General features: G+C 42.4%; 1 protein-coding gene across 2 annotated transcripts; it reads left to right on the top strand.

The window, feature by feature from the left end:
• Positions 1-528: 528 nt before the first annotated feature.
• si:ch211-195b13.1 (STKc_SGK domain-containing protein) lies at positions 529-12367 on the top strand. Of its 2 annotated transcripts, none has more exons than XM_041052796.1 (13): positions 529-768; positions 7332-7407; positions 8208-8286; positions 8380-8420; positions 8533-8590; positions 8693-8776; positions 8908-9039; positions 9155-9267; positions 9392-9515; positions 9624-9719; positions 9818-9973; positions 10084-10173; positions 10346-12367. In XM_041052796.1, exons 1-13 carry the CDS (start codon positions 741-743, stop codon positions 10508-10510), a joined length of 1242 nt encoding a protein of 413 aa, XP_040908730.1. In that variant the 5' UTR covers positions 529-740; the 3' UTR covers positions 10511-12367. The 2 variants fall into 2 exon arrangements, with proteins under 2 accessions (XP_040908730.1, XP_040908729.1); XM_041052795.1 differs by lacking the exon at positions 529-768 and adding an exon at positions 6593-6808.
• The last annotated feature ends 1054 nt before the right edge of the window (positions 12368-13421 follow it).

Genomic DNA, 13421 nt, shown 5'->3' with positions numbered 1-13421 from the left:
ACCCCCACAGACCTCACTCCTCATCACACAGCACTCATTGTATCTGACGGCCTACAGCCCGAGGCAGACGGCTAACAAAGCGATCAGGGCTGTCAGTGTGACTAAACACATAATTCCACCCTCGAAACTCCTGTGAGACAGTGAATGAAGGAGGCATAGGAAGCTGATGAGCAGCAAATGCATCAGTTGTGCAGTTGTGGCCAATTAAAGGCAGATTTAAAAGCCTCTCTGTCTGTTCTCTGTATTCCTCAGGTGGTTCCCGTGTCATGGAGACTGGTCCCCCCCCCCCGGCGGGAGTCCCATGCTCACGGGAGCCGTAACCAGACACCTGCTTTTGTTTTGTTCAAGGCTCTCCAGGTAGATAAAAGAACAGATGAGGGTGGAGGTGGTGGTGGGGATGTGGGGGGAGGGGTGGGGTGTACAGAGGAGGAGAAGCAGGTGCGTCACAGATCTTTGGTTTCAGCTATACGGTCTCAGTGCAGGAAAGGGCGATAAGAGGAAGAAACAGCAGAGGAGGCAGAGGGAAGAGGGAAGTGCACCGGGGGAAAGTTATTTGCCAGTGAATCGAAGACTTTTCTGACCAGAGCCGCAGTGCGAACGAGGGAAAGAAGGAGGCATATTTACAGGAGGGCTACATCTTTCTCATGCACTCAATCACCTGAACGCTCTGCAGCAGACAGGCATTCATTCATCAGAGACTCCGTACCCGATAGCAAATATAATCAGACACTCAGGAGGACATGAAGACCGGCAAGAAATCCTTCATAGGTAGGCGCTCCTTTAATTCACTGTCTGTGTTGTGAGATGTGTGGGGATTAACACGCAGCCTCTCGGCAGCACAGCAGAGTAGGATGCACCCTGAGACGTGCAACTTTTCCTCTCAGTCATCTAAATACTGTTCTTTTTCGCCTGTTCATCCATGTGGCTCTTGTGTGTTTATGAGTGTTTATTAACTATTCAATCCTCTCCTCCTCCTCCTTGCATTCCCTCCGCTTGCTTTGACGTCAGTGCCTCCTCTTAGACAGCTTTTTGGCAACAAAAACACCTACACGACTGGATTCAAAGGCATCATCTAGAAATCCTATGTCTGTTCTCGCACTGTCTGGTTAATTTTCTAATGTCCAGCCCAGAGCCTCTCACCTCCTCCCTGCAGCCCCCCCTGCTCCTCATCTCATTTGTCAGCTGAGAGGACAAAAGCTACTCCCGGGCCTTGACATTGTAACCAGGACCGAGAGAATCGGATGATTCTGGTGTTCAGTGATAGCCTGAAAAACAGTTTTTAGTCCTAAGGACACAGATGGAAAGGCAGAGCTAAGAATGAAGAGATTTGAAAAGCTAATTTGCCCTTTTCTAATAAATCCAAAACCTTAAAGGAACAGTTCTACATTTTGGGAAATACAAGTTTCATTTCTTGCTGGGAGCTAGATGAGAACATCAATACCACCTTCGCATAAATATGAAACTATGACCAGCATCCTTCGAAGTTCTGGTAGTAAGATTTTGTTATCACTGGACAGAGCCAGGCTAGCTTTATCCCTCTGTTTCTGTAGGCTGATCTAAGCGAACCAGCTGCTGGCTATACAACCATATTTATTGTACATGTCCCGTACAGAGAGTGGTGTCAATCGAATAAGTGAATAAGTATATTTCCCTAAAAGTATTCTTTAATACTGTCACCAAACCTGGACATCTACTGTGTATTCTTGCTCGTGTTTCCGGGCGTTAGCCACAAACAGATGTCCATATTTGGCCTCCACTCTGTAGCCTCGCAAAGCCAGCACATAAACTTCACTTCACTCGTTGTGTTCTGGAAAGGCTCAGTGAGTATTTTTCAGATTAGGGGGCATCATGAGTGGAGGCAGACCAAAATTACTTTGCAGGTGGATTGGATCAGACTTTGACCAATTTACAGATAATTAAAAATGGCAAAACACAGTGTCTGTCTAAATGACTTAGAGAGAAATCAGGTCCTGAATAAATATGAGGTGACAATATGCTGTGCAGTCACACAAATAATGCCTCATTTTACATCATTTTATTTTTATTAGTCGTTGACACAAATTGGCGCCCGGGTTCAAATCCGTGACACGATTCCACTTGTTGTTGTCATCATCGAGATCACTTCACACACTACGTTACAACACTCGATTGATTCTCGGAGGATGTTTTCCAGATGAATACCTCATGGCGATAACTGACCTCATGAGGTTTACGCTGGATTTGCGAGACTATCAACACTCAGCAGACCACAAACTGGATCAAATTAATACCTTGGTGGTGGCGTTGCTAGTGAGTTAGCTTTATTTATACTGGCCTCTGCGCTTCTCGGGTAACAGTGACGTTCACTGAGCGGGCTCACCGCAACGTTTAGTCGCTTTTTTCAGATGTTCGGTATGTTGTTGCTACGTACAGAGCATGTACACGGCGTGGGCTATGACCAGAGGAAAAAGGAACTGTATTCAACAACGGAAGTCAGCACTGTCTACTGATTCATGAGGTTTGGCTGACAGGGAGGCCAGGTTAGTGAATGAGAGTCTGGTGTTGTGAATGATGAAAAATGGCTTTTCTTATCTGCTTCCTTTTAACTGAACTGCAAGTTTCACCAATGCACAGGAAACCTGCCCTATAGAGTCGCATACAGCACTGCAATAACTTCTAACTGAGCAAACACACGTCAGGCTGGCACTAAAACCAGAGCGCATGGTGAAAAACCTCATCCTATCATCTTGATGGCAATCACAGCAGTAATATCAGTCACATTAATATAATTAATAGAGGCTTTGCAGTTCTAAATAAGCTGGCTCATCAGCACTTGCTTGGCAGCAAATTAAAGAAAAACATTATGGAATAATTTGGCAGCAGAGTGTGTCTGAGTCATCACATAAGAGAGCAAACATTTCTATCCTCTTTTTTTTTTATCTGATGAAGCAGGCACATGAGCAGCCATCTAATCCCCGTGGAGAATAGGAAAAATAAAAAACACATCTCATCTTCTGCCTGAGAATTCAGGAGGGAAACAAAGACGGCGTAATTCTAACCCTGGTTTCGTGAGCCAAAATCTGCTCCCACCCATTGGGGGCCTGAGGCTGCACTGCGACGCAGTCAGGCTGGACCGCCACCTCCGGTGTGCGTCTCTGCGGTTCTCCGTATGAGTGATGCTAATTGCTAACGGTGTGTGAGAGAATGATGCAGGTGGCAAGATCAAACAGAGAAAAGGAAGTGAAAGGAGATGATATTTTAGCAGAACTCTGCTCTCAAGCGAGAGCAGAGGCTGACGACACCGGTATGACTGCGTGGGTGCGAAAACACACAAGGCCGCGATCGCTGCTCAGAGCCAGTCAACAAGACCCACAGTGTAATTAGAGATCCTCCGTCCTCATCAGCCAGCAGACTTCCTCTCAGCCTTACACTTGGTCCACGCAGGTTTGTTTGCCTGTATGACTCATTCATCCACCTTCTGCTGCCTCCTACCCACTACGCTGGAGGCAAGCAGCACGCAGGTAGCGATCCAGTGTTCAGTTAGCCCCCTTTTGTGCCTCTCATGTTTTACCATTACATTTTAGTTCACAGAGTTAAGCATCTACTTTTCTGAAAAATAAACACCCAGGCCATCTTTGACAAACCCAACCATTTAACAACAATTTCCTGCTACTGAATATATTATTTATTTTCAGTATGAAAAATCTACCGCTGCCACAGCTCAGACACCGCCATCATCGTAACTTTAGGTTTTTGCAAATGTCAGCATGACTTTGAATGAGGTTTTCTGACTTCTCGAACAGAGCCCCAAAGTTCCGGTTTCATTTCAGCTCCCTCTACATGGGAGACACAAACTGGGGCTAAGAGAGAGCTTGTAGTCGTGTGGCACAAGCGGTACCACCGCTGAGGTTGGCGAAGGATGATCGATGGCACCCCACCAGAGTTAGAAAGGCTTTTACTGGACCTGATGGTGAGTGATTCACACCAATACTTGTCGGCGAGCGGAAGTGCTGCTCAGCATCAGTCACATGATTGGACAGAGCAATGGAAAACAGGGAAGCTTCTGTGAAGGCGCTAAATAAAACCTGATTAATATGTCATGTGACACATGACAGTGCTGGCACTGGAGTGACATTTACTGAGAGACAGAGAGAAACTGAGAGTTGACATCTCTAATGCATGATCAGTTCAGTGGCAGTGATCTATCTGAAACTTTCTACGGAACAGAACATATTTAATGTATCACCACCAGATTTGAAATCATATTAGTTAATCAATTAATTAATTAAAGTATTTTTAAATCTAAATTTACTCATAATTTATATTTCCAGCTTCTCAAAGTTTATTCAGATTGCAGTAAATTGAACAGCTATAGGTTCTGAACTGGTAGTTGGGCAAAACAACACATAAAAAGAAGTCATTTTGGAGTCAGACTGAAATAAAAGTGAATACGTCACTGTTCTCACTCTGAAAAACACTGCAATTTCAAAAGAGGAAATACTACTTCAACCAGCTGCTTTGTAACACCCGACTTTCCCATTACTGTTTTTGACTGTTCCATCACAACAGAAACAATGCAAATCAAAGACAGAAGTGGCAGAGGAATGACCCTGTAAAAGGGAACCACCCTAGTCATGTTTATCCATGCACACATTACCAGAAACGATAACATGATACACTTGAATAATTCAGAGAAAGACGACATGAGGTGAGGAAAAAGCCTCACACAAAGCCCGAGAGGTGTCGGTGTCATGCAACTGGATCTGGTGCGTTTCAACGTAAACAGAGATGAGGATGAGCTCTTAGTGTTTGCTCAGGTAGCCTTCCAGAGTACCTGAGCAAACGCCAGCCAACACCAGCACCAGCTCGTGTCTGTTTGGGCACATGCTTAACTTCCTCTTTCCCCAGTACAAAAAGTACCGGTCCTGTGGAGTCTCACTTCCTACAAAGTATGCATGAATGTCACATGTTAAACAGGGGGACAAACCCAAGAGCTCTCCACAGACACATGAATGAATCCTTAGAATAAGAAGAAGTAGCAGAGCTGCAGCGATCAGTTGATTAATTGATAGGCTGATCACTAAATCTTTTTTATTTGATGATTAATTTTCGAATGATTGTTTTAGTTGCTCTTTTAAGGAAAATGCCAAACATTTCCTGGCTCCAGCTTCTCAGAAGAGAGGGTTTGATGGTTTGGTTTGTCATTTATGATAAAACACTGAATATTTTCAGGTTTTGGATTGCTGGTCGATCAAAACAACATCTGAAGATATCCACTTCAGTTATGGGAAGTCCTAAAGGTCATTTTTTACTGTTTTCTGAAACTTTATAGACAAAACCATTAATTGACAAGATAATTCATTAATCGAAAATAAAAATAACTAGTGGTTGCAGCCCTCACAGTATGAAATTATTCCATTATAAATAAAAGTACTGCTTTGAAAATGTTACTCAAGCAAAAGTATTCTCAGCAAATTGTACTTAAATAATCAAATAAAAGTATTCAGTACTTTACATATGTTGGGGAGTTGGAGGCACAGTACATTCCTGACATATACAGTGGAGCAGATGCATAAAGTAGCATGAAACGGAAATAAGTACAAGATAAAGTACACAATATGCTCACTGAGGGCAGCAATCAGTCACAAGAAAAATGTGTTATCACTCTCCTTGTGGGATAAAAGATGATTAAACAGTTCTGAACACTCACTGAAAAAGCCATAAGTGCTCTATGTGTGATCAAACGGCACTTCAGTCAACAGAAGCCAAATAACCGCTGCTGAAAAATCACGAACAACGGCTGGAAAAATTTACTGTGCGGCTCACTCTCCTCCTCAGGCAGTATAGCTATCTGCATTATGGCACAGTTATGTAACTTACAGGGTTAGTGGACCACATCTCTGACAGCTGGACCGATCACTCCGTAGGCTTAGATGAGCATGATGTCATGTGTAATTTCTCTGAATTTACGTAATTCTGCCGAGCCAACGAGTCACCTTCATGACCGTGACCTTATCAGCCACGGAGATCCACTGATTATTTAGAATGCAGAGCACATGGTGATGATTCTAACCTTTAATGAGGGTTACTGGGGTCACAGATTGCAGCTGTTGCAGGGGAAGCTGAAATGCACCAAGCGTGACATACATTTCCCCACATCCTTTCAAAATAAAACGACTGCAGGGTCTGAACGCAGCCATGATACCAAAAGCCAAAAAAGAAAAAAAAAAGAAAGTACGGGCTTTGTTCTGCAGCTCTTTGTCCTCCTCCATAATAACTGACTTTAATCCCTTTGTATGAGCGGTGACTACAGTCAGAGCTCTCCACTGACAGAAGGAGAGGAGGTGGGGGACGAGGATGGGGGAGTAGGTGGGAGTGTGAAGGACCCCCCCACCCCCCACACCCAGCCGTCCTCCTCCTCTGCGGTGAGCTCTCTTCGTCATCCCCTGCAGGCAAAGGATGGCTGCAGCGGAATCCCGTGACGTCACGCCCCGCAAGTGGTTGCCGTGGTTACACCGGGTGACGACGAAGGAGGGGGGGGGTGTGGCCACCAGTACCACGTGTGTCGTATAAATAAGCTGCCTGGCTCGCTCGGTGGGCAGAGGAGTTGCAGAGCGGAGTGCGGTCTGTTGAGCTCTGCCGGTTTAACGGGACGCGACACGTTGAAGTCAGCGATAACTGACGGAAACCAGAGGAGCTACCACTCTGCTTTTTTTCCTTCCCTTGTGTTTTATATTGGATATTTGTTTAACGCTCAACATGGCCGTGACTGAAGCTGGATGCGATCTTACTTACTGCAAAATGAGGGGGATTGTAGCCGTTCTTGCCGGTGAGCGACAATAATAATAATACAATTATTAAAATTACTATTACAATTACTACTCATGACTGAAGCTATGTTTTTCTCAGTAAGCCCAACTAAATGAACGGTGTTTATTGAGATGCGCTGATTAGTAATTAAATTTAATTGCAAAGTGCTTTGTTGTTGGTAAAAAAAAATTCACATCAATCGCTTGGAATAATGTGTCACTGACAAGAAATCTGCCTAAAATTCACAAAAACGGGTTAATCGCATTGTACAAAGAATCTAGAATGGAAAATGCTTTGTTGGCCACCACTGCTGGTATCTGAATGAGTGACCCAAGTGGTTGCATAACCTATAAGCCCGCAGCATTAGAGGTCTACACACAACACGCAAATCTACTCTATAACAGGATATCTGGAACTCATAAACAGCGGATTACATGTCCAACAAGGATATGTTCCCCTCTAATTGGAGACGAAAATCTTTAACTCGTGCGTGTTGAATGATATTTAATGTGTGATGTCCCTCTGCCTCTCCCTCTTTGCAGCTTTCATCAAGGAGAGAAAAATGGGGCTGAATGACTTCATCCAGAAGCTGGTGTCTACCCCACATATCTGCCAACAGTAAGTATCTCCATGAAAAAGGAAATTGAGTTCAAAAGTTAAATTTGGATGGAAAATTGGCATCAAAATGAGGCGCAAGGAGCATCTCCGGGCATCACTTACTTCCTGGCTCTATGGGCTCTAGTATTTATTTCTGATCACTAGCCCATTCATGATCAGCGTGCACTAATTGTGCCGATCCAATCAGCCACCTGAGTTTGGCAGGACATTCTGTGAAAACTATAATCTGGGTCCAAGAAGCCAGGGCAAGAATAGTCCTTTCATGACGATCCCTTTAGCAACCTCTCCACTTCATAATCACCTTTCAGGCAAATCCCCTCTGTCCCCTAGACGAGGATAAACCAGTAATTCAATTATTACATGATACATGGCCTGGCACATCACACCGTCCTGAACTCCATAGCCTGCCGTCCATGTCAGGGTCTGGTGCTGGAAAAATACCAAAGCACTGCATCTGTCCCTCACCAGATGCTCCAGGAGGAAAAGGGTGTCTGAGCTGGACCGCTGAGTCCTGCAGAGCTGTCTGAACCCTCCTGTCGTGGGTCAGCGGCTTAAGCTTTTTCTCAGACAGGTTAGGTAGTTACACGCCGATGAGCCCTTCATAAACCTGACCTGTCTGGAAGTTTCAGACGGTCATTCACAAACAAGTGGGGGAGATTTCATTCAACTTTTCAGTCGCACGAACAGCTTTAGAGCCTGTAAACAAAGTTCAAATGCAATCGTCACTGAGCCACACTGTAAAAGAAAAATAGCTGATATTAAAATCCATCTTATAACTATACTTGTTTTTTTTTTTCCAGTGTTGAAGTTAACAGTCTTCTGAAGATTGATGAGAATCAGAATGAGGAGGTGGAAAATGATGAACTTCCTGAAAGTCCGGTAAGTAGAAACTGTTTACTGTCTAACTATGACTCATTTTCATTCCAAGACACAGCAACGTATTTATCATTTCCCCCATTTCATATCTTTCAGATGTGCCTAAATTCCAGAAGTTCACTGGCTGAGGACACTCAGTAAGTAGCCTTATAAAAACTCCTTATCTTAAAAACTTATCTTAAATGTTGACAGTTTTGTAAAGAAACCTACAATAAAAATCCTAATTTTCTGTCTGTCTCTCCACATCAGGATCAAACCCTGTGATTTTGACTACCTCAAAATCATCGGCAAAGGCAGCTTTGGAAAGGTGAGCATGTTTCTCTGTCTGTCTTTCATGTAACTATCTGCTCTCACCCGTTCATATCTATCGTTGCTGTTAACACTCATGTAAATGTTTGCTCTATTACAGGTTCTGCTGGCTCGACACAAGGAGTCCACCAAATACTACGCTGTCAAAGTGCTGCAGAAGAAAATCATCCTGAAGAAGAAAGAGGTAAGACCCTTAGATATGTTTTCATGACTAAAATTGAATTTCAGATATCAGACATCATTTCCTCCTTATAATGTCAAATGCTGCCGAGATGAATACAGAGTCTGATATATCTTCTACCCTCACCCCCCCAGCAAAAGCATATCATGGCTGAGCGTAGTGTGCTGATGAAGAACATCAAACACCCCTTCCTGGTGGGGCTGCACTACTCTTTCCAGACTACTGACAAACTGTATTTTGTGCTGGACTACGTTAATGGTGGAGAGGTAAGTCACAGTCTCGCAATACCCAGAAATCCAAAAAACTGAATCAGGTCAAAATATCAAAATCTGTTTGAAGTAGGTGTTGACAGATGTTGTCTGATTTTTTTTTCCTCTCCAGCTGTTCTACCATCTCCAGAGAGAGAGGATCTTCCTGGAGCCCAGAGCCAGGTTTTACGCTGCTGAAATTGCAAGTGCACTTGGCTACCTCCACTCCCTGCACATTGTGTACAGGTAATTAACGGCCCTACAGCACCCCCTAGTGGGCAACTGTGAACATAATCTGGAAGGAATGAGAAGGAATAATACATTAGCTTTAACGCACTTTTGAATAATCCTTTCTTCTTTTTCATTACAGGGACTTGAAACCCGAGAACATCCTCTTAGACTCACAGGGACATATTGTCCTGACAGACTTTGGTCTCTGCAAAGAAGGCCTTGAGCCCAATGGGACCACAACTACCTTCTGCGGGACACCTGAGGTACAAAACAAATCTACAGACTGCCACACATTCTCATTATCAACACCAATCAGGACAAATTATAAATCCTGGACTTGCACTGACTTTTTCCTGTTGCTCTCCTCACAGTACTTGGCCCCTGAGGTTCTCCAGAAGCAGGCGTACGACCGCACTGTCGACTGGTGGTGCCTGGGATCTGTGCTCTATGAGATGCTCTATGGACTTGTAAGTGAAACCAGTGACTTTACGCCTGTGAACTGAACTCCCCTGTTTGTTTATATACCAAATGAACTCAATTTGCTGTCATCACTTTTGTTTTACAGCCTCCGTTCTACAGTCGCAACACAGCTGAGATGTACAACAACATCCTGCACAAGGCTCCGGTGCTCAAGCCCAACGTGTCAAACGCAGGCAGGGAGCTGCTGGAGGGCCTCCTGCAGAAGGACCGCACCAAGAGGCTGGGAGTGAAGGATGATTTTGTAAGTGCGCACAGCTGCCCCTTAAGTACATGCAACATGGAGAGCTGTGAGAGATCCGTGGGGCTTGTTTGCTATGAGTCTGCTCATCTCGAATTTCTGTTTCTCTCCAGCTTGAACTCAAGTACCATTCCTTCTTTTCTCCAATCAACTGGGATGACCTGATGGCCAAGAAGATCACGCCTCCATTTGTTCCCTCAGTGGTATGTTCAAACTAGGATTATAACCAATAATTATTTTCATTATCAATTACTGATTTTATCTAAGACTAATGACTTAAACAATGAATCAGTTTCCGTAATTTAGTAATACAATACTTAACAATAATCACCTATTAGTATCATGTCTAATCGTCCCTTCTGCTTGGTTTCACAGTCTGGTCCTACAGACCTCCGACACTTTGACCCTGAGTTCACCCACCTGCCCGTGTCCTCCTCCCTGTGCACTGACACCCTGACTGTGACCAGCAGCGTTAAGGAAGCAGCTGGAGCCTTCCCAGGTTTCTCTTACGGGCCTCCGGCAGACCACTCCTTCATGTGAAAGCCAACATCGCTGCCCTTCTATCCTGGGAATGAACAAGAAACAGGACAAAAGCTCTGGATTGAGAGTCTTACCTAGGCAGATGGACCACACTAGAGCAACCTGTCTGAGGGGACATTTCAACTAAGGCCTGATAAGGGGATCTAACTGACAAATGGACATGAACAACGAGGGGCAGATCTTGACGGATCTTGTATATGACTAGTGTACAGATGGGGACTCTCATGTTACAACACCACTGGCCCTACTCTTCTGCCTCAACCACCCAAACTACAATATATGTGTGCCAAGTATGGATGCACTCTGGGGTCATAAAACAACGCACTCTGATGGCTCTGGACCTCAGAGCTACTGGTGAAGTGACATGAAGAGAAGTGCCTGAGGTTCGAAAAGGCAGTTTGGACGACAGCAGCAGCAGCAGCTGGCCAAGGGGAGCCAGCTTTATCAAAAACCACACAACCATTTCATTTGTCTGGACCTTTGACCAGGGCGATAGCCGTAAAGGGTGATGCCTTCATTACATGTCTACATATGTTAAAGCTGTCTTTTAAGTTTTCATGCATTGTTGTTTTCATGTGAATGCTCAATTGCACTTGAGGAAACAAGGGTCAAGAAAAGTGAAACGTTCTGCTTTAAGCATCAGCAAACTTTGGATTAGACAGCAGCATATCTTTCCAGTTCTTATTTCATATCTCTACTTTAGACAAAGAAATAATGGCATTTCAATATTGTACACTACTAGTGATATTTGGACCAAACAGTTAACTAAGGGGGGTATGCTTTAACACCACTGTTTTTTTTTGACCGGTTTGTCCTCATAAACTGAAGATTTTTACTGTACTGTGTAGAACAAAAAGTTACATATATTTTATTGCAAAACCAAAAGGTTTTCCTTGTTTTAATAACCACAAACATTCACTGTTTACTTTTGAATATATTAAAAATGAGTTCTAAATGTTTCCTAGTACATATATATATATAAACATATAGATTAAATTGAAAATTGTATTTCCTGTAAGGTAATATATTTACGTTTTTTTTCCCAATTCCTTTCATCTGCAACTGGTGACTGCTGTTTGTAAACTTCACGACAGACTTCTCTCACTGAGAGTGTGATACAGAGTTCAACCAGCAATAACAGCCCCACATCAATGATAGCACATACTGTATATCAATCTTCTTTTAAGTTGAAGTGATTGCTGTTTTTTTGCAAACACTCCAGACAAAGTATAGAATCTATGATTACAAATGTTTTTGTATTTATGCATCATGTAGAGAAGAACTGTGAATGTCTTGTGCCTGTCCAAGGCGGCCTGATCCATGTATACTGTATGTACATATCTCTTTTCCCTCAACCTCTTGGTCCCTTTTCTAGAAAATAATCTCTTTTAAAAAGTGCTTCATTAACTTGACAAAGAACCAATGAGTGGAGAAGACACTGGCTTTCCACTAACAGTGTTTAGCCACTGGCCTGCTCCATGGTACGGTTCTGGAAAGTGCAATAAAATCTTATTAACTCCAAAAGAAAATTATTAATTAAATTATTAAGAGAGGATCTTCATTCAAACAGAGACTGTTCATGACTTTGTTTTGCCCCATTGAGTCTCAACATTTAAGTCTTTTGCATACAGAAAATGCATTTGCAAGCCTGCTGAAGATAATAAACAAAAATAAGGCAACACACAGTTCTAGATCATTTTCTTCCATATTTGGAAGCGTTACTTTCTGTTTTGTATTTTTTATGTATATTTATTTTCATGCCACTGCTACTGTATAAAGAGGATAATTTACATGATCAACTGAAATACTGAACTGTAATCTGTGTCAGAAATGGCAAATAAAATCTCTAAATTCTGAGTAATTGTGCTGTTTTGCTTGCAATGCAATGGATGCTTCCACTAAAGTTTCCTAATATTACTTTGACATAAAAAAAAGATATGTTATAGTAATGCTGCAACTAAGGATTATTTTCATTATTTATCCATGTGACAAATACATTGTCAATCAATAAATGAACTGTTTGGGCAAGAAAATGTAAGAATATACTGAAAAATACTCATCACTAATTACTAAAGCTCAAGATGATATCTTAACATCGTGTTTTGTCAGTCTAAAACCCAATGTTATCAGGTTTATGATCACATGAGATAAACAAAACTGGCAACATCTCACAACAGAGAAGCTTGAATGACAAAAACAAGGACTTGATTAATGAAATAGTTTAGAGCTGAAACAAGTAACAGAACATTAACTGCAAAATATTCTGATAACTGATTAATCTTTTCTTTTATTAAAATGCTAATAATTCACTGCTGCCAGCATCTCAACTGTGACTATTACCTGTTTTATATATTCATTTTTTAGTCTTCTATGATATTACACTAAATATCACTGCTGGCTGAACAAATCACAAACCTATATCCATTTGAATACAGCGACTTCAGGAAGGAGTGATTTTTTTACGACAGTATTTTCTGGCATTTAATTAACAATTAATCGAGAAAATTACGTTTAGATTAATTGGTCGTCTAGAATATGGTTAGTTGTTGCCATAAATTAATTATTTCGTTTCCAGTTGACAGAGTAACTAATTGGTCAACTCAACATTTTAGCTCTAATTGTAGTTTCAGGAGTATTCCATGTACCGTTAAACTTATGCTAGCTTAAAATTAGCCAAAGTGCTATTTTCTTCTCATTTTCGACGAGTTGTTTGATATTAACGTGCACTTATTAGACGTAACACAGCCGAAGACAAAACTGACATTTAACAAATGGGTTTATCTGTTCAAATAACAAATGTTTGCAGTCTGTCCTCTCACCTGTGCTAATGCCACACCTGCCGCCTCCCGTCTCGCCAAAGAAAAAACACTCCTGTGAGTCAACATGTTGCACATGCGCAGTAGAGCCTGTA

This window comes from Toxotes jaculatrix, chromosome 13 (genome assembly GCF_017976425.1).
Source record: "Toxotes jaculatrix isolate fToxJac2 chromosome 13, fToxJac2.pri, whole genome shotgun sequence".
Classification (NCBI taxonomy): domain Eukaryota; kingdom Metazoa; phylum Chordata; class Actinopteri; family Toxotidae; genus Toxotes; species Toxotes jaculatrix.
This window is presented reverse-complemented; position numbering and strand designations above follow the sequence as displayed.